The sequence below is a fragment of the Corylus avellana genome, chromosome ca3 (genome assembly GCF_901000735.1).
Source record: "Corylus avellana chromosome ca3, CavTom2PMs-1.0".
Classification (NCBI taxonomy): Eukaryota; Viridiplantae; Streptophyta; class Magnoliopsida; order Fagales; family Betulaceae; genus Corylus; species Corylus avellana.
The window spans coordinates 35,589,569-35,610,206 of record NC_081543.1 but is presented as its reverse complement, the minus strand read 5'-3'; the positions used below and the strand labels follow the sequence as shown (position 1 = coordinate 35,610,206).

Below are 20,638 nucleotides of genomic sequence, written 5' to 3'. Positions count from 1 at the left end.
GCCTTCAAAGAAATGAAAGCTCTTTCTTTGTAGTTGTACTCAAACCCTTACAGAAGAAGAAGAAGCTAGAAAACAAAAAAAAAAAAAAAAAAGAGCCATTTTTAAGCTTTGATGAACCCTATTTTAGAAGGTCATGATTCATTTCTCCACATTATCAAAGTGGTGGGCAATGTCACACCCTCTGTTCATTGTCTACACTTGAAACATCTTATGGCAAAAGTGCCACCTAAAGAGAGATTATGTTGGTGTTTGAGAACTATCTTATGCTAAAAATCCACCCGATTCATCTGGGTACATCCCAGATAGTACAATCAATAGATAATTTGTCTCAGTGCTAGATCTCTAAGACACCGTGCAAAGCACTTTCGATCTACACGGGTCGATCGAAAGTATATATATTCTTGGACTAAATAACTTGCCACAAATATATATATATATATATATATATATATATATATATATATATATATATATATTTTACAGCAAAAACCTGTTTCTGTCCTGAGTCTGTCCTGAGCAACATGGCCGCTTGTATCTGTATAGTACTTTTGGTGCTTTAGCTTGTTTGATTCCATTCATCATTTAAAAAAAAAAAAAAAAACCAACGGGTAGCCATTAGGCTTTGTCCTATATATATATATACACACACCCGGGTGTACATTATATTACAATTAATATTAGGGCTAAAGAAATAAGTGTTTGACACATAAATAAGCATTGGTTCAATTAATTAAATAAGGTCTCATATATACCTAAAAAGAAAAAAGAAATAAAGAAAATCAGTGAGGGATAGAACTGTATTGTAGTTTGACAGCGTAAGGAAAACCAAAAGGCTGTGTTTGGGATGTTTTTACACGCAATACACACTGATGTAAACAAAGTAATAGCAAAAAATAGACCCATCTTTGGTTCTAATATGAAAGCTTGAGAGACAAATCAACAGAACTAGAAGTGGAAATATAAGCAGTAGAAGGAAGATAATTAGAAGCTTCACTACCCACAGCATCCGAAGCTTCTGTAGGAAATTCATGCCCCTCGGAAGAAGTGCCCCTTTTCTCAGGGAAAAACTCATATTCCATCAAAACGCTTCCGCCACTACCCCTTGAACAATTTGATGCCCTCCTGTGAACTGCCACCACCTCTACACCCTACACAACCCCATAAAAAAACAACCAATCTACAGATGTTAGATTATAATTAACAAATATAAGAGAAAGTTATGGAAATTTGCTATACATTAATTGTGTATACAAACATATTTTGCTTTTTAAGTCTCATGAGTGATCTCCCATTTCTGTTTTCTTCGAAATTTTTGAGGTTTAATCTACCTCGCCATGGCTCGCTGCTCTGGGACCAAAATTGCCGGTTTCACCGGTGAAGATTGGGATGTTTTGCAGATTCGGTCCGGGAAAATTAGAGCCATTGATTGGAGATATCTCAGTATACTTGTCTCTGCCCCCATTAAGCCCTATATTTCCCCCATGGCCTCGCTTTTTCTGCAACAAAAAACGACATCACAGTTAACAAAGAAAAATAAAAATAGCAGCATAAGAATTGAGATAAACACGTAAAAGACTATCTATATATAACGTTTCGTTTTTGCAGAGAAAAACGTTAGAAGGAAAATATATACCAGTGGAGCAGTGCTGTTCTTATGGCTTGGTTAAACTTTATTTCATTTGAAAAAGTCTAGAAAGCACATGATTCGAAATATTTATTTTCCCAACCGTTTCCTACATTTTCTCGGGAAACAAACAGAAAGACTAAAAAAGTAATCGAAAAAACTAAACCCAAAACCTTGGAGCAGACATCACAGCGGTGAGGCCCTGAGTACATCTTTGGCATTGAAGAGAGCTCTTTCGAGGCCTCAAACACAGTCCCAACCAAAACTCTCGGATCCGGGTCTCCAGTCCCACCATACGGATCCATCCCAACCCGATCCACCATCACCAACGTCCCTCCCATCCCAGAAGACCCACCATAGCACAACCCACCAAACCCACCTCCATTTCCAACCCTCTGAGCCACCAGACCCCCACAGCCATTAACAACCGGTGAAGGTGCACCATAGAGTACCGGTGCACCGTACTGTACCGGAACAGACACAACCTGGTCGGTGAAGGGCACCGCTGGCGTCCGGGACAAACGCTGAGGAACGGGGAGCTGGTTGGTGGGCTGAACGTTGGGTATTCCGGTCATTTTATTCCAGCGTTCTTGGAGCCTGAGGCGCTCAAGTGTAGCCACACCTAGTCCTCTCTGGGGTGGTTTTTTCTGGTTTTGTCCTCTGCCGGGCTTTCTCCCTCGGGTTTTTGCCGATTCGGGTTTGGTTTCCTCCATGGCGGCCATTAGGAGCAGTGGATGAGTATCCATTGAGTGGTTGTTTTGTGCTAAAAGATGCAAGAGAGAAAGTGAAACAAGAGGCGAAAATTAAGGCAGTTGGGGTACTTGTAAATTGTAATAAGATTGAGAATGGTAATGCTTTTTGGGTGGAGAGCTAGAGTTTGGCTTCTTTTGGGCTTACAAAAAATAGTAGTAGCTAAATCCCTAGCTAGAGAGAGAGAGAGAGAGGGAGGGGGAAACTACTAGTACTGTGAAAAAGCTAAAAAGACATGGCTCTATGCATGTCTATGCTACTTTGTGTTTGTAATTTGTTCTGTAGTGATGAGTCTCTCATCTCTCGTACATGTTTTTACTATCTCCACGCCCGTGTCTTTTCACTAGTTCCACGCCCATATGATCTCTCTTTTGAACGTTGATTTTTCTCCTTCCGGATTGTTGTGTGCGAAAACCGAACACAAGAAGTGGGATAAGCGTGAGAATAAACCAACAACATTTTACGGAGCGTGTGCTTCAGTCTTTAGTAAGTTAGATGGAGTGTAGTGGACGCTCTTAGTACACACGTAATGGAGTGGCTCCGACATGTGTCATGGTCTGAGACCCAACGGCCGGTTTATTCTGGCACCTGGTGGGAACCATGGAGCCATATATTGTCTAGGGCCAAGAAAAGGAAGCCAGGTTGCATTGTAATTTGTAGGATACAATCAGTTTTGGCAAAAAAATCAAAAGAATCATTATTTTATGCGGTAAATGTTTGTAATTTTGCACATCAATTTATGGGCAATCACTTTAACGATCATGATCCTCTGATCATGGGGATCAGGTGGCCGGAAGGTTGAACATTTATAAACCCTATTGGACAATCATATAGCTAGAGTAAGATTTTTGGTCATGATCGACTTTGTGATCTGCCCATGGCATGCATAGGCCTACAATGATAATTAACCTTCTGGGTTTGGGACACCATAAATAGGATGTTTTAATTTCTTGGATTAGTTTCAATATGATGTTTAGTTAATATTGCATTTAATTAATTACTTTTTGCAATCAATATATTAATCATGATAAAAATGTCTTATCAACAAGTATAATTAGTTCTTTGTTCATACATGCATGTCATGACCATGACCGTTATTGATGATCATACAAAGAGGATAAAAAAAGGTATTGAAGTTCACATTCAACTGTCATGCCCAGTATATGTCAATTATCAAGACACCCACATACATGTTCCAAATTTACCAAAAGAAAGAAGGAATTGAAAGAGAAATAAAAGAATTATGATGAAGTAATTAAAATGTAATTTGTGGTTGTCACTCTAGCAAGAGGTTCAGACCGCTATATAACTAAATCAACGGACTTTAATTAGTGGGAATATAAACCCTAAAATAATTACTAAATAAATGTTAAATGATAATTAACATGATTTTAGATTTAGTGAGGAAACCTGGGATCTATCTCTTTTCCTTTTACCTGCCTAGCTACTATTCATCTATGAAAAAAGAAAATATTTCCATATACTATCTCAACAAGTAATTTAAACCTAAGTTCTTCAAACCTGCACTCATTGACCTAGTTGGTGATAATGGAACTCTGGCAATGGAAGGGAAACAAAGAACACCAAAAAGTAGCAGCTGCCATAAAATCCATCCCAAGTTTTTGTTACCCATTTCCTTTACTATCAAATTTATTATGAAATTCTTTTTGGGATTTGTTACAAAGCCATCATGCATGATCCAAACATATCCCTAGCTCCTATAGGATAAAGAATATTTTTGTACCAAGCTATATATGATGCTAGGCATCATTTGGTTTCTGACCTACTCCAACTCAAACTAGGTCTAACCATGCATAATCTTTATTAATTAATCCACATTTAAGACTACAAGATGATATGATCTTCACTCTCAACTGTCAATAATTAATTTTAAATGCCCGAATCTATTCTTTACAATTCAATGGGTCCACTGATTCATCACCTAGAGGGCTAAGAGGGGCTTCATAAATGAGTGAAACCTAGCCATACCTGTGCAGTCCATCACCATAGCAAGCTCACTAATTACATGTGTAATTAATGCCGCATCATCTGATCACATATATAGGAATGGTAATTTGGATTGGTGTTTCTAATTGTGTTGGGTCAATCAGCCTGATAAACTCGTTAAGGATCAATTTTAACATAACCTTTTTAATTAAACCAGTTAAACCTTTTAATTGTGACATGGTCAATTTAAATAAGTTGATGACACATTATAACCATTTTGATGTACAGGTTGTGTTGAGTTGACTCGACACGACACCGATCCACATAAAACTCGCTTACTTTAAAAAAATTAAAGAAAAAAAAAAAAACTAATATAGTATACAAGTCAAACAATTCACATATGAGTTAAGTGGGTTGGTCCAAAATTAACTCATTTATTACATATGTTAATTATGTCGATTCGAATTGACATGAACCCAATGATACAAAATTTTAACAAATTAATTTCGTGTTGAGTTCCTATTTAATTTGCAGGTCGTGTAAAAAATTGCAAGTTCTAGGCTCATAATTGGTGTATTTGCACTTCAACAATGCCATTGAGCCATATTTCTTGGTCGATAAATACTATATACATTTGCATTCACGCTTCTATGTGTACATTATTTGATGTTATAATAAAAATTACTATTAAGTTTTGAATAAATTACTATTAAATTTTAAATATAATGATAATTTTTAATATCACTTCACAAAAACTTAATGGTAATGTTTATTATTAGGAATCATTATTAAATTTTAAATTCAATAATAATTTTTATGATCAGTTACAAAAATAAAAAATATATACTTAAAATATATATATATATATATATATATATATATATATCAAATGAAAGGAGTGTTTGGATGAAGCCAAACCGTGTGAGCAACCAAGGCGTGTAGGGTGTACGAACTCGCGCCGGCCACTATGCCGCGACCATCATGATTTATGATCAAGGCCTGCCACCTCACCCATTTGGGCTCCACTTTACCTTGAATCTTGATGGGCATTGATCTTCCCTAGATTTGGACCATCAAAGAGGAATCAAAGGTCCTGATGGCAGCACTACTCGTTATCAAATCCTGCAAAGTTGTTCTTAGAGAATCTGAAAAGATTAATTTTACGGGTCCCACTTCCGGTGGACCCCGCCTCTAGTACGTGCCAGATGGGGGACCAACATTGGGGTGTGAGGTACGAGGAGAGGGAGAGACACGAGAGAGAAAGTATGCGTGTGTGGGAAAATAGGCGGCTGATCTGAAAGAAAAGAGAGAAGAAAGGTTGGCACGTGCGAAGGTAAGGTGGTTGACACGTGTGAGGATGGGTTTTGGGTTTGGCGGTGCAGCTGGTTTGTGGGGTTGCTGGGTTTGGACAGACACGGCGGATTCTTGGGTTCTGGGAAGCAGATTGCCCCCCTGCATGGAATGCCTAGAGGGTGCAGGGGATGCGGCTAGCAGGTGTGTTTTCGTGGGGACCAGTTCACACGTGTGAGAATCCATATTTTCTGCTTTGGGCTTACCAATCACCAACTGCTAATTAATCTGTCTCAACCATCTTTTACTCTAATCTTTGCAAATTAAATGCGTAGCAGGCTACTAAATAATAATATTTGTTTTTAATATCATATTATTAATTTGTGTAAAAAGCATGCAACCATCTACTAAATAATAATAAAAAAAATTATTAGATAGGAGAAGTGGTTGTAAGTGGCGGCATGGATTAAGAGTGCGTTTAGAATTACGATTTTTTAAGAATAATTTACGTTTTTAAAAAATATTGTAAAATTTGAGGTATTTGGTATTGCGATTTAAAAAATACTTAATTTAAAATTGAAAAGAAAAAAAAATTGCTATTTCTACAAACAGGTTATGAATGCTTTTTTTTTTTTTTAAAAAAAATGAATTTAAACTAAAATCACGATTTTGCATAATAAATATTTGATATAAAAAAAAATAATTTTTAACATATTTTAACAAACGCATTTGTAATTTTAAAAAACAGCGATTTCAAAAATATAACTTCAAACGGACACTAAATCTAATAAATGTACATATTTCGCTGCGAATATACCTTTCATTAACTACCGATTATATACGATGAGCCAAACAAAAAAGAAAAAAAAAATTACAATGATTTTTCTCCAAAGGTGCACCATTGCCTGTTCAACGCGCTAGCTCATTTTTTATAATTTCCCGCATTACAAAAAAATAAATAAAGCAATTCGAAATAGTATGTCCGTGACTTACTTTTTTCCTTAAAAAAAATAAGACATTTAATTTTCACCCATTTAACAGTGTAAAATCTGATGGACAATTTCTCACGCTGCAAAACTGGCGCTCATTTTTTAGGTTGAGTTTTGAGAAGTTTAATTAGTTAATTCTCGACTTGTCAATCATATACTTAAAAAAATATTTAGGATATTACAATGTTTTAATTCACAATTGATAAAATAATTAAGAAAAATTAATAAGCAAGATTTTTGGCTTAATTATTTCACAAATCATAGGCTGCCATATCAATTTGTAAATGACTTTGTAATATTAGCTATAGTACCTCTAGCACTATTCTACACTCCTAATAATTTTACCAATTACAAACTGTTACATCAATTTATAAACGGTTATAGTGATAAAAATTATAGTACCCAAAACTATTATCAATTGGACCGTTTTTTGAACTTTTTTTTTTTTTTAACAGCACCTCGGTCGCGATAAGATTTCCTAAATCATTATTATGTTAATGTGTGGTTAGGATTGTTTTGTAATAATTAATGTGGAGGCATGGGAGTGGAGAGTGAGCAGTGAGCAGGTGAGCATTAGAATTGTGTATCCTAGAGGCTGCTATAAAGAATGTAGCTGTTAGAGTAACTGTTAGTTCTGGCTTTATGCAACTGGTGAATGAGCTACCTATTTTTGCACAAAGTTGCAGAAGATCATCTGCCCCCCCTTCCCTTACATGTATTTATGTTTTTTTTTTTTTTTTTTAAGTCATAAATAAGGACCACAGGAAAGATATTATTATAATAGATCTCAATCTGAACTGAGATTTTCTTTCAATTTCATTCTCTCACTCTTCGTGTTTTTACCTTTCTGCCCCTACCCACCAGACCCAGATGGACCATTTTGCCCCCCACCACCACCCACCCTATTCTTGTTGACGTGGCATGTGGGGGCAAAACAGATGCATACATAGTACGTGTTTTTACAGTAAGATTTATAGGAAGGACATGATGAGCAGCATGCAAATGTTGGGGATAAATCTGGGCCGTCCAAAGAGGACAAAATCTGAGTACGAAAATCTGAGGACAAAAGCCAGTGTCTATGGCATTTATGTACACATTGGTTTTTTGATTCAGGAAGAGGTCGCTGTCATTGATTAGTTGTGTTTGTACTGCACACAAACAATACAAAACAGAGACTCAGACATTAAAGCGAGATATGTCTCGATGTCTGTGAGGTGTCTGGGTGAAGGATAGATCACAACCCACCCTGCAATAGTGCAATATGAAATTTGGACTTTTTATTATTATTATTATTATTTTTTATGAGATTCAACTTGCCACTCCTGTGCCATATATTTGACATTTACCTTCTTTCTTTCTTTTCTTTTTTTCCTGCTTTTGTTCTCTTCTGCTAGTGTGTTAAGAGTATATATAACAATTATAATGCTTACAGGAATTACTATTGGGTGGTGGTGACTAGTGTTTGCATATCAGGTCGTGTCGAGATATGGATATAAGATATATAAGTAAACTATAATATATTTGACTTATTTAATTAAACATGTCGGACATCTTAACCTTAATTCTTTAATTTTATGTTAAGTTCATTTCATGTTCGTGAGTTTTGTCAAAAATTGTAAACCTTAGTGTCGCAAGTTGGATTTCGGCCGTGTCGAGATATATGTATAAAATTATGTAAGAAAACTCTTACTTGATCCATTTAATTAAACGGATCAAAGCCTACTAATTTCGTATTGAATTCGTGTCGAATTGATGGATTGTGTTGAAAATTGGCACCCCAGTTTGTAGGCTACTACTATTTGCTGTATTGGTTGCGGTAGCATAATGCACCAAATCACCAAATAATATTCATATTTATTTCTACCAGCTCGTAAGTCAACTTTACAGATGTAGCAGAGCCGGCAATCACCTGTTATGCTACTGGAATATAAACTCCTCAATCTAAAATGCCTAGAAGCTAGTTATCAAGCAACCAATCAATTTAGAGTAATAGTAGAAGAAATACTTTTTTTCTCTCTTGTTTACGTAAGAGTGGGGTAACTTTTAAAATTATCGTTAGATTTATAATAAATTGTTATAAAATTTTGATCTAATGGTAAATTTAAAAGTCAAATCACCTTCACAAAAAACACCAAAATCTTCCTTTTAGTATTATTCATCATGGACCTACGTGGATGCTTTGTCAGCACTCTCTCAGTTATCTAGAGATCAAGTGATAAAAAAAAGTCAAAACAATTGCCAGGTTGAGAATCAGAAAATGTTCCTTTCTTTGCTGTGGAGGGAACTTGTCCAAAAGAGCTCAGTGAAACATGATAATTGTTGTAGATACCCTTTTAGGCCCAAACGTAACTTCTTTTTAACTTTTGGCATAGAGTTAGGTTTCTCAAATTTCTCTCTTTTGGCATTCTCTGCTCGCCAAACGATTTCACTGGCATTTTTTTTCCAATAATAAGACGAGTACAACCAATAACATTATGAACATTGGCAAAATGACTACATAAATTAACTACTCCATATAAAAATGCATATATATCTATAAATAGAGAGTCCATATAAAAATGCATTTGAAAATATCGATTTTATAATTGATGTTTGAAGAAATTACTACACATTACAATACAAAATTTGGGTACAGCCTACCCTCAGCTTTTTACACATCTAGTTCACTATCTGCAAATGCTACCGTTTCAGGGAGGACAAATGATGCGCATAGCATATATTTTCCTGGCGCAACAAGGCGTACTCTTCGCATTTCTACATCAACTGCCATCTCTTTCAATGCAATTCTTATTCGCTGAATTAAAATTATTACAGAAAAGGATGAGGGAAGATATATTTCAAAACTAATACTATTTAGTAGATTACTATACGATTGCCATAAAATTAGGATGATGTGACAGTGAAGATCGGCCACATCATCCTAATTTTGACTATTACATCAATAAGTTGTATGGCAGTCGTATAACAGTCTACTAAGTAGACGTACTCATATTTCAAACAAACAGCCTGGATTTTGTTCAATTAGCCAAGCAAATAACACATGCATGTTGTGTGAAATTTCAGAACAGACCTCATGAAAGTCAAACTCTGGATCTTGAGCTTTAGAGAATCCATAAACATGGATCATTGGGAACGTGAAATCTCCATTCTTCGGTCTATGTCTGAATATTCCCCTGAATGCATCTGTTCATCGAGGCAAAAACATTCACATACAAAGAGGATGAATCAAATATTTTACAACAGAATTGGTCCAAAATACTAACTTGATAAACTTAATAGATTTCAACTCCGCTGATCATTTTTATAGACTGCACAATAGCACTAGTAATACCCCAATCTAATGACCATTTACAATATGATATTTACTCATAAAAGGAAAAAAGAATGAGATGAAGTTCGTTCATAAAATTAGCGTACCTAGATACTCTGCAGCATCATTTGGCAGATTCATAACCACTTGTGTGATGCGCTTAGCTTTCTCACTTGCAAATATGGCCTGGATGAACCTCCTCCCGTCCATGTTAAAGACCTGGGAAGAGAAACAGGGTCCATAAGAAGAAGCATACAACACCATTCATAAGAAAACTAATACTGTAAAACGCCTAGGCAATGTATCTCTGTATTAATGCCACATAAATGGGTATGAATTGAAGCGAAAGATCTTGCGGGATACATTTTGCAAATAGGTTTATTCATCCTTTTGACTTTATCAACTGTTCAAGAAACCTTCAAGAATATATACTTGTTGCCCCTACTAGATAAGTGGCTTATCTTGTATACTTACTATATACATAAGATGCCGTATGCTTTTAATGATATCTCGATTATTTATCAAAAGAAGAAGCCTCCAAGAATATCTCTGACAAATGAATCTTCTCTTATTCATGCTTACTAAGAGAGATGCTTAACAATCCAATGAGTAGAAACCAATGAGCTTTAGCTTAAATGGTACTTTCTCCTTTGTAGCAAGGTGGACGGTGAGGTTGTGGGTTCAAATCCCAAAGGTGCATGTGTAACTTACTATTAAAAAAAAAATCCTGTGTCATACTGAGTGTCTAACTTATCAATATTCTGAGAGGAATTATTCTCATCTGCCCACACTGTCTTGATTATTTACATACCACAAAGAAATCCTCCTCCCCCCTCTCCCGCCCTATACAGTCAAACTAGAAGAGAAAAGCAACTGCCACTAAATACTAATACGGCAACAAGTCAGTCACATACCTCAAGTTTCTTCTCAACTTTGTTGAGCACACAATTCCTTTCTAAATATTCAACCGCATATGGGTTCAGATCATTAGCATAAACACGTTTTACTATCTTTGCAGCCGATACAGCTAGTGGACCAACCCCAGAGAAAACATCGCCTGTCAATTGCATAAAAGACAACCATACACAGGTAAGCACGATGGTTTTATGACAGCATTGGAGACATAAAAAGTATGTGGAAAGTTCGAAACAAGATAAGATCACCTAACATAAAAACTAAAAAGCTAGCTCTATCGGCACTTTGCTTTAGCTTCATGAACCTCTTTTCATGCGTTCATAAATTTACAAGGGCTCATGACAAGTGCAAGAAGCAGAAAGTGTTTTACCAAGACTTGAACACAAACAATGCCAATTAATGACCACTACTCCGAAACAAAACCTGAAAATGAAGGCAATTTTTTTTTTAAAAAAAAGATTCTTCTCTTTTTATTCTATAGCACTAATAGTAATACGCACTCATGTACTCCTGCTTCACCATACGCTGATTTTTTTTCTTCTTGTGTTTCTTTCCTGTAATTTGAGAAAGCATATTACTCTCAAAGCTTTTGGGAATCCTCCTTACTCTAACCTAATGGTCATACATGACAGCAAAAAACAGAAGTGATATCCACACAACCTCAAGCAAAATCTACAAACATAATGCAAACACAGATAGTCATTTTAGAAGGCTCAGGTAGTGGAGTGCAACAACAATATGCAGGACTATTATCTCCCGTGATGCCAAGTATGGCTATTGATCTGTTTGCTTATTGACAAGAAAAACATGATCATTACGAGACTAATAAAATCTGGAAGTCTATTCTACTCATGTGAATAAATTGTAAGAGAAGATATAGTCAGACTTTTGAACAGATCAAACTCGTGTTGATTTCAATTAAATCTTTACTCTTGAAAACTTTGCATGATTTGATGTCTGTGCCAGGTAATGTTTATTTCACTTCTTAACTAGAATTTGGTTGATCTTTTAACTTTCAGATTGCATTTCTTTAGGAGTTGCTTTAGTATATTTCCTGTGAACTAGAGCATTCTCCTTTATTTTATAAAATATTATTTACTTATCCAGAAAACAGAAAAAAAAAAAAAGAAGGGGCCAAGACACAAACATACAAACAACATCATGGTGAGTAAAGCCATTCAGAAGCCTTTGTCTTTCGGTAGCAAGCCTTGAATTCCAATACCTGCATAAAAGAGAAAAACCATCCAGAAGCCACTGTTATTCAGTTGCTGCCTTAATTCTTTTCCTTTCTGTAAATCCTTATAGTAAGCTTGACAAAACAATTTTTTTTATAAGTAATCAAGATGTATATAAAAAACATAAGACGTCCTTAGGAACACAAGAAGTATACAAGAGAAAGCATCTAGCTAGAAGGAGAAAAAAGATCAAGGAAATCATGAAAATTAAGCACAAAAGGGGATACAAAAGCTGCTCTCCTTGATAAAAACGAATCATAGGGATTATTCTAGAAAACAGAATATCAAATTTATTCCCACCCAATAGATAGAATGTCAAACCAGGCTATAGCATATTGAGCGTGTTGTGTATCCAAAGACATAATAATAGACTAGATTTTTATTTCCCTATTTTTCTATCCAAAGGCATAAGACTTTTACAAAGTCAAAGACCTTCATCTGACTCCAATAGAAATTAACTGAAGCAAACAGAAAAAAGCAACCACCTTATGGTGTTAAACTCACATAATCTGTCTAGTTGATGACTATTTTCCTTAGTCAGAATATCACATCCTAATTCCAAATGCCAAAACAATTTTTTCAGTTTTCTCTTTTTTTCTTGTTGGATGAGAAGGGTTGTATAGCTCGAATACACAAAAAGGCAAGTATTTCTTTTTGTTTGTCTTCATGATATTATCATTACTGAAATCAAACTACCCAATAAGTCAAACTTGAACAGAGTTGAAACCAACTCTAGCTATGAACTTCCAATATAACCAATAAGGAGCAACTCCTACATTCATGTATACCATGCCACTCAATTCCCTGGCTACAATATCATGATTCCAACTATTTTATCCAATGCCTATGATCAATGGCCAGACACTACCAGGAGAAGGAACTACTGAGTGTTTCTTGTAAGTTTCACTCAAGGTCAATAGTGCTAAGCGTGAACTGTGTATCTAACTCACATGCCCAAATTAACTTGTGATCAACAAATGCATGAGCTAGAAAGATTTAATACTGGCTGCCATTATTCTCTTGAGGCAACCTTTTAGATAGAAGGTGAAGATGGATTTTATTGTTCAAATTAATAGATATAGTTATTTATGAATTGCTAATTCACCCTAAGAGGTCAATCGAAGGCTGTAACAATTTTATGGTTGGAAACTTGCTGTATCTTGTATTTCCAAAATATTACCTTTAGGGCTTATTGCTTCCAAATAAATGCAGCTAAAAATCGATTTTAAGGCTATAAGAAGTTTTTTTCTGGATTACAATCACACAAAATGTGTGTCAGAATTGATTGAAGATTCATAGGTGTCCAGAAAAGAAACCTAAAGGGAAGAAAAAAAAATGGAGATGCAACTCAATATTCAATCAGAGTTTGGCACATCCGAAATGTATACTGCTGCACTAGAACTTTGCAAGGGTAGGCTTGCAGCTTTACCAGAAGCAAATAATTGGAATCATAGCATGACATTGGCAAGCATTCACCAACTTTAATGGACTTCTCCCATAAAGCTTGCAGTCAAAGGGAAACATACACTGTTGTTAAATCAACATGAAATCGCATTCCATTCTCAACTACTGTTGTCACAAGAGAGTGGTTTCCAGCTAAAACTTCCAGCTGCATTGTTCTGTAGTCATTATGAATGGCTTCAATCTTGTTGACAACTGTCTGTATCTTTGGCTTATTTTTGTCCAGAACAACCTGAAAACGAAAACAGCCTTCTTCTGTGAAGTGACAGTAAATTCACTTCTCGTTTCTTTTCTTTCCTTTTCTTTTATTTATTTATTTATTTTTTAAATGATAGATATAAAATCACTTTTTAATTGTCAAAATAGTAAAACAGAAATTCCCAAAAAAAGCACCTTTGCTATAAGATTCTTGTACGGTAGATGTTCTTCCTTCAGGTTCAGGTGAATAATATGCCCAACTGTTTCAAAAGCTGATGGAACTATTATACCCTTTGGTAGCAAGCCCTCCAATATCTGCAAGAACATACAGGACCTGAATATCCATTGATTCTGCAAACTTTCAGCAATTTCAGTGTGGCAAATCCCCATAATATATGAATACTAATACCTAATCAATAGTCTATGCCCTAAACAAGAGAGTGAGCTTAAAAAGATACAGAGGCCACCTATCTAGATGTGTGATAAGGCTCTACTCTTCAGAGAAATATGTGAAACAATGTATATGGCCATATGGGTCTACTACTAAAATGGGGAGACATGTCAACCTGCATTCTTGTGCATAAAAAGGTCAAGTGACAATCAGAATATTAATTTTACGTATTATTTGTGTACTGTCATTTCCAATAAAGCAGTTAAGAAAAATTATCAGCGAATACTTCAGGTAAATGAAGGCCTCTTCTCTCCATCTATCATCTCATATGTCAAAGAACAAAGTAAAGTGTCCAGTTCTTGGTCTTCAAATGCTTCACATCTAGAAGGTTCAGAGCATAGTTTACTTAAAGATGTCACCTAGCCAGTAATCATAGTTGTTGGATGCCCTTTGTGTCATTTACCTCATTCATCTGCCAGTAATCATAAAACAATGTCAGCGTGCATCTAACGAGCTCAAAAGCTGATTCTGTACTTTCCTCCATATCTTCTTTCAATACAGCCTGATAATTCGATGAGAATATTAATTAAATAGATGAAAAAAGTAGCTTGCGTACAAACCCTTCCATAAAAACAAGAATATATGAGATGTTCATCCGAAACAAGGTAAGATGTTTGTGCAGAACATGGATTTCCATAGAAAAATAAACCAGAGAGATTAAAATAAGTTGATAAATAAATAAGAAAGGAAACAAGCTATATAAGAAGGAAAGGGCCACTGTCTCCATACCTAAGGTCACAAGGACTAAGACAAGTTTGTAACTTGAGACTAACACTTCCGATTGGGTACAGTGGCTGCTTTGAAAATAAGGTAGATTTGAGAAAGTGGTAGCCTCATAGCCGAGCAAACTCAATCATTAAGAAGTGAAAGGAGAAGGAGAAGGAGAAGAAGAAGAACAAGAGGATTTCTAATGCGAATTTTAGCAAAGAAGGTAGACATGTATCTTCCATCATAGCACCATGCTATGGAAACTTGACAAGTTAACCTTGATGGATACCATGCTACTGGTGACTTTAGCAAAGAAAGTCGACACATAAGTTCCACCATAGTGGCATACTATGGAAATAATGTTTGAACAAACCCAAACATTGATTGCAGTACAATATAAGTGCACTAACAGAGCTGCATGATATGCACTGGTTGTGAAGATCAACTACCCCAACCACAGTTAAGCTTGGTGCCCATAGCCAAAATTGTAACCAAGATAATGAAGAAACCTCACTACACTTCCCGAGAGCTCACCAATCAGGACTAGAAATGTGACGTGCCAAAGCCTAGATAAATAGCTCTCCCTCATGTCAAAAGGGTGCCCTGGGGGGCGGGGGGGCTCAAGTTCTACCAAGAAACCTACACTTCCACTCGTTATCAAAATACCATGAGATATCTTTGGCAAATATGACACTAATGGTTGTACCATGGCAATTTGAAACTCCGACCATTTAGATAGTGTCAAAAATCTTGGGATGCCATCATTTACACTTAAAATGCCTGACTACTTAAAATGCCTGACTAGTATCAATAAATGAAGGCTTAGAGTTGCAATAAAAATGAAGACGTTGCTTGAGGCTCAGGAACCTAGAGAGAGAACTCTCCAGGTGCAAGAAGTATTATTATAAGCAGACACATTTAGTTATGCCTTGATATCAAATTTTGCCTTCTCATTACATAAGCAGCCTGCCTAAACTCAAGGTCATGAAATGCACCACGACATATTTAGTTACTCTTGGTAGCCAAAAATGTTGTCTTAGCAATGTGCAACCAATGCCGTAACAGATGCTATACAAGATCATCAACAAATCTTATATTAAGAGCTGTAAAGAGCCTGTTCCAATCAAGACGCAAATATAATATCTAACACCAGGAAACACTATCGATAGTCGATACCAATCCATACAGCACAAAGCAAAGAAAAATCTCAGAAAAATCTTCCAATGAACTCACAGAGTATCAAAGTGTTGGGAACAGCCTTTTAACCTTGATTGCCTCTGGCAAGTCCTCCACGTCCCTCGCCGCATACCGCTCGTCCAAAAGCAACAACCTCGTCGAACCCTTCCACTTCCTCGTCTTCCCCTTAAACTCATCCCCCAACAAACCCTTCAATTCCTCCCCTTCCTCCTCTCCCTCCACAACCTCCACCAAAGCAGTCTCATTCTTCCCAATTCCCTTATTGCCCCCACCCATCTCCTCCTCCTCCTCCTTCCTCTTCTTCTTCCTATTCGGCCTCGAAATCCTCGCCAAATTCCTAAATCTCACATACCCTCGCGAATTAAACGTCCTGGCCAGCTTATCCCTGTACAACACCGGGCTCAAAACGTCGCCGTCGCCCTCCGCTTTTCCGTAAATTCTTCGTTCCAACGAGACTAGATTTCCTTCTTCTTCTTCTTCTTCAGTGCTTAAACCTTGGCCTTGGCGTCCTAATAGATCTATGACCTCCGGGTCGACCTCATCGCCGGGGACTCGGGCAATATTGCGAATGCGAGGCCAGTTCAAGAGGTGGCCTCGGAGTCGACTCTCGAGAGCAAAGCAGTCTTTTGCGGGGACACGAAGCGCCGCGAGGTCGAAGACCCGTGTGAAGCTTTGTTCGTCGATTATGTCATCTCGTTGCTCTTGTTGTTGATGTTCGGGTTGCGGTTTGGTTCCTTTGTGGAGGGAGGGTCCGTAAGAGAGGACCGGGTCATGAATTCGGGTTTGGGTTAGGGCTTGGGTGGTGGTGGAGTAGCAGAGACAGACTGTGAGGGGGGGCAATTTGGGGAAGATGAGTGTTGGAGGGAGTGTGGTGAGGGGAAGAGAGTGAATTCTGAGGAAGAGCCTGGTGACGACCATGTTTGCTGTGAATGACTTTTGGGATTGAAATGAAATGAAACGTTGCGGGTGTGACGGAGGGTTTATCCAGGGTTTAAGGTGTGGCATCGTTAAAAATAGTTTGATTAACAATTTCAGTAAAGTTAATCGGGTTTATTAAGGAAAATTCATGTCCTTTTTGTATTATCTTAAAATTTATGTCCTTTTTATTCAGTAATTATTTATCACAAAACGGTAATATCTCATGAATCTATTAGTCCCTAATCATCGTACACCACAAACATTTTTAGAAACATATTTATAAATAAAAAATAAATAAATAAAATCGATTATGCTTTATTACGCTTGCCATATCACCAACTCAAAAATGATTTACACGTCCTTCCATGATGACCTTCTGCTTATACTTCTCAAAGGCAATCCCTGAAAACTCCTTCCCATCTTGTGGAGATACGTATCTGGTGCTCCGAGGAACCAAGTAAAACCACGTTGAAGTACAAAAAATAGCAACAATCTTGCCCCAAAAAACCAAAACCAAAAGACAAATAACAAGCAAACAGTAATACTGCCCGCCATTAGAACCATAACCTCCATTTCCGTGCTTTTCGGCAGTATCCTGCTGTCTCTGTTCAGGCCCTGCTGAATTTGATCTAAACGAGTCGCCTCTTCTGGGCAAAGAACGCGAAGGGCCCGTTGAAGTGAAGGGTGCAGAATGACAACGGGAATTAACTCTGAGTTTTTCATCATCGGACAAATTATTTTGTTTATTCGACGCCAGGTATTCCTTCATCGAGTTCGATGTCTCTAACCGTAAAGAGCTGCTTTGTCCAAGATTTCTTTCACTGCTCCTCTTCCTCTTCGCCCGCCGCTGAAGACAATGTATGGATTAATATCAGTTTCACAAATAGCAGGAAAGAAGATTACAACAAAACGTATGGAATGGGATTGGCAAGGAAATAAATTAAGTATATATCTATATATGTGTGTGTGTGTGTGTGTGTATCAAGCAGTTGGTATCACACAACGTATTGATCAATCAACTAAATCCAAACGAAGAAAGAAATAATATAATAAATCAACTAGTCTAAGTCAAGCTAACATCAAATTAGCGTACAAAACTTGTATTTCAGTTTGAAAATTGATTACATAATGATCAATTAGTTTCAAAAAACAAACAGAAAGCGAACATTTCTGTGGTCAAGTGTATATTATGGATTATGGGTCTTCTCTTTTATGCAAAGTGGAAAGTCTGAAAACAACAATATAATCAAGAAAGCGCAGAAACAGAGAGAATAAAAATTCATAAACAGAGTAAATCATGATCACCCAAAAACCAAAACAATAAATAAACAGAGAAAATATTACAATCAAATTACTAACCAAGGACGTCCTTGGCAAAACCGCTTTCAAAACCCTCAATAGCTTGCAGATAGCGCTTTTCTCTCTCCGGCCACCGTCGCCTTCTTCTTTATTTATAACCGGTGCCAAATCCGACGGCAATATCTTCGGGAACACCATGCCCTCCTTCCCTCCCACATGAGCGGAGTAAGTGAAAGCCGGTTTGCTCGGTCCGTCCGGACACGGCAACCTTTTAACCGGACCGTCCATGGTGGCCGGTCTAAAGCACAGAAAGAGCCCACTCTTTCTGTTCATTTTGCGATTCTTGTACTCGTTATTCTTTTTGTTCTTGTTTTTTAATCTGGCGTTGTTGGATTCCATGAGGGTATGGATTCGAATGAACTGGGGTGGTGGTGGTGGTGGTGGTGGTTGCGAGGATTCAGAGGGGTGTTTGTTTACCGAGAATGGTGGGTTTAAGGATCCTGAGAAAACGAGGAGGAAAAATGTCTTGCGCTTGTGTTTGCGTTGACGTCTGTGTTGAGTGTGCGATTTATATAATGGGAGGGGCGCTTGGTTTTCATCCAATGGCCGGCTATGCCGCGCTTCGTTTACCCTCTTGCTCCGTTTAAAAACTACCCCGGCAAAGTGTTCTAAAAAATAATTATTTAAAGGGTGGTGACTAACAGTGGGTACTGTTCTTCTATTGGAAAAGTGGATTTATGATTAGTAGCCATCCTCTAAAAACATTTTTCTTTTTTTATTAAAAAAAATTGACAAATAATTTAAAACATTTTTAAAAGACCAACAACTTTTTTTATTCTTATATCAAATCAGAAACATTTAAAATAAATAAATAACAAAAAAAATATGATCTATAGAGCATTAACAATCAAAATTCTTATATTTGTTATTGTACGGATAGATGGAAACATGTTAATTATAGTAATATTATGGGATAATTTCATTTAAGACTTTTGAACTACCACGCGTTTTGAGAAAACTCACAAATTTTAAAAACTCTCAGTTTCACCCCTTGAACTTTCAATTTGATACACTTGACTTTTCGTCAATTTTTTCCATTAAACTCCAACGGAAACCACTAAAAAAACCAAATTACTTTTCAATTTTTGTTTTTGTCTTTAAATTTTCAATTTGAAATTAGGGGTAAATTTAAAATTTTATAAAAATTTCAGAATGATAAAAGTCATTTCATTACTTTTAACATCTAAAAACTGACGGATTGATAAATTGTATCAAATTAAAAGTTCGGAAGGGTGAAATTGAAAAAATTTTAAATTTTCAAGGGTCTTTTCAAATCGCATAATAGGTTAGAAGTTCTTAGTGAAGTTTTTCCTAATATTATAACATCTTTAAAATACTCATGATATTTCTTATATGTAGATTCTATTATTTTATTGTTATTGTGCATAGTCAACCACGATATTTTTATTTTTTATTTTTTAATTTACTTATATATATGGTCAGGCGATATAGTTAACATTTGAAGAGCTTTCTATGGGTATTTTTGTTTTTTATTTTTCGGGGAAAACAGGGGGAATAGGGGAAAACTATGCCATTTATCATCTTCATTTCCTATGGAAACAAAAGCTATGGTTGAAACCGAGATGGGGGTTAATTTTGTCATTTAATTGATGACCAAATTGGCTTGGACATACTTCAATTGACCATTAGACTTTATCTTCGTCAATATCAAAGTCTTTGTAGTTCGTTTTATTATTTTGGACCAGTTTACAAACCATCGCACAGGTGTCAAGCTACGACCTAGAGAGATGCTATGGCTATCGACCGACTCCGTGTCTGTCGAATGAATCAAACCCCAGCTACACGTTGTGGAGCTTTCCCAATTTAATGCTGCTAGACGCGTATAAATATGACCATGGACACGACTAAAATTTAAGGGGAAAAAAAAAAAAAAAAATCTTGAGGGTTAATTTTTTTTATTAAATCACTGATTAATGTATGATTTACTATTAAATTGCTCCATCCATGTATGTCGATAGGGTTTGTAGTAAAATTTGTGACAAGTATACATAAGATCACATCAGACCCGATAAAATATATTGAACTAAGTATATACTAAAGATCACGTCAGACCCAATATGATAAATTCTGACAATTACTCCTCCAGTAATTGTTATTGCAATTATAGTTCAGTTAAAAGGGGGGTTTTCAAACAAAAAAAAAAAAACTAAATAACAATTTTCACTAAGATGATTATAAAAAAAGAGAGCATATTCAATCCGAATATGGTGTAAGTGCTTACTTTTATAACCTTTGGTGAAAATTTGATAAGTTAACTAAAAATAC

At 36.3% G+C, this 20,638-nt stretch overlaps 3 protein-coding genes across 3 annotated transcripts; all 3 read right to left on the bottom strand.

Moving 5' to 3' along the window:
- Window positions 1–801: 801 nt before the first annotated feature.
- On the bottom strand, window positions 802–2,532 carry LOC132176426 (protein SPOROCYTELESS). The gene is made up of 3 exons (XM_059588622.1): window positions 1,798–2,532; window positions 1,329–1,496; window positions 802–1,148 (listed from the first exon to the last, which is right to left on the bottom strand). Exons 1-3 carry the CDS (start codon window positions 2,368–2,370, stop codon window positions 912–914), a joined length of 978 nt encoding a protein of 325 aa, XP_059444605.1. The 5' UTR covers window positions 2,371–2,532; the 3' UTR covers window positions 802–911.
- A 6,567-nt stretch (window positions 2,533–9,099) lies between these two features.
- On the bottom strand, window positions 9,100–17,028 carry LOC132175456 (tRNA (guanine(37)-N1)-methyltransferase 1). Its single transcript, XM_059587408.1, has 9 exons — window positions 16,145–17,028; window positions 14,574–14,672; window positions 13,915–14,034; window positions 13,587–13,753; window positions 11,977–12,047; window positions 10,825–10,967; window positions 10,018–10,129; window positions 9,671–9,783; window positions 9,100–9,394 (listed from the first exon to the last, which is right to left on the bottom strand). The coding sequence occupies exons 1-9, from the start codon at window positions 16,991–16,993 to the stop codon at window positions 9,251–9,253; spliced, it is 1,818 nt and encodes a 605-aa protein (XP_059443391.1). The 5' UTR covers window positions 16,994–17,028; the 3' UTR covers window positions 9,100–9,250.
- A 260-nt stretch (window positions 17,029–17,288) lies between these two features.
- LOC132176638 (uncharacterized) lies at window positions 17,289–18,717 on the bottom strand. The gene is made up of 2 exons (XM_059588901.1): window positions 18,353–18,717; window positions 17,289–17,840 (listed from the first exon to the last, which is right to left on the bottom strand). The coding sequence occupies exons 1-2, from the start codon at window positions 18,689–18,691 to the stop codon at window positions 17,334–17,336; spliced, it is 846 nt and encodes a 281-aa protein (XP_059444884.1). The 5' UTR covers window positions 18,692–18,717; the 3' UTR covers window positions 17,289–17,333.
- Between the last annotated feature and the right edge of the window lie 1,921 nt (window positions 18,718–20,638).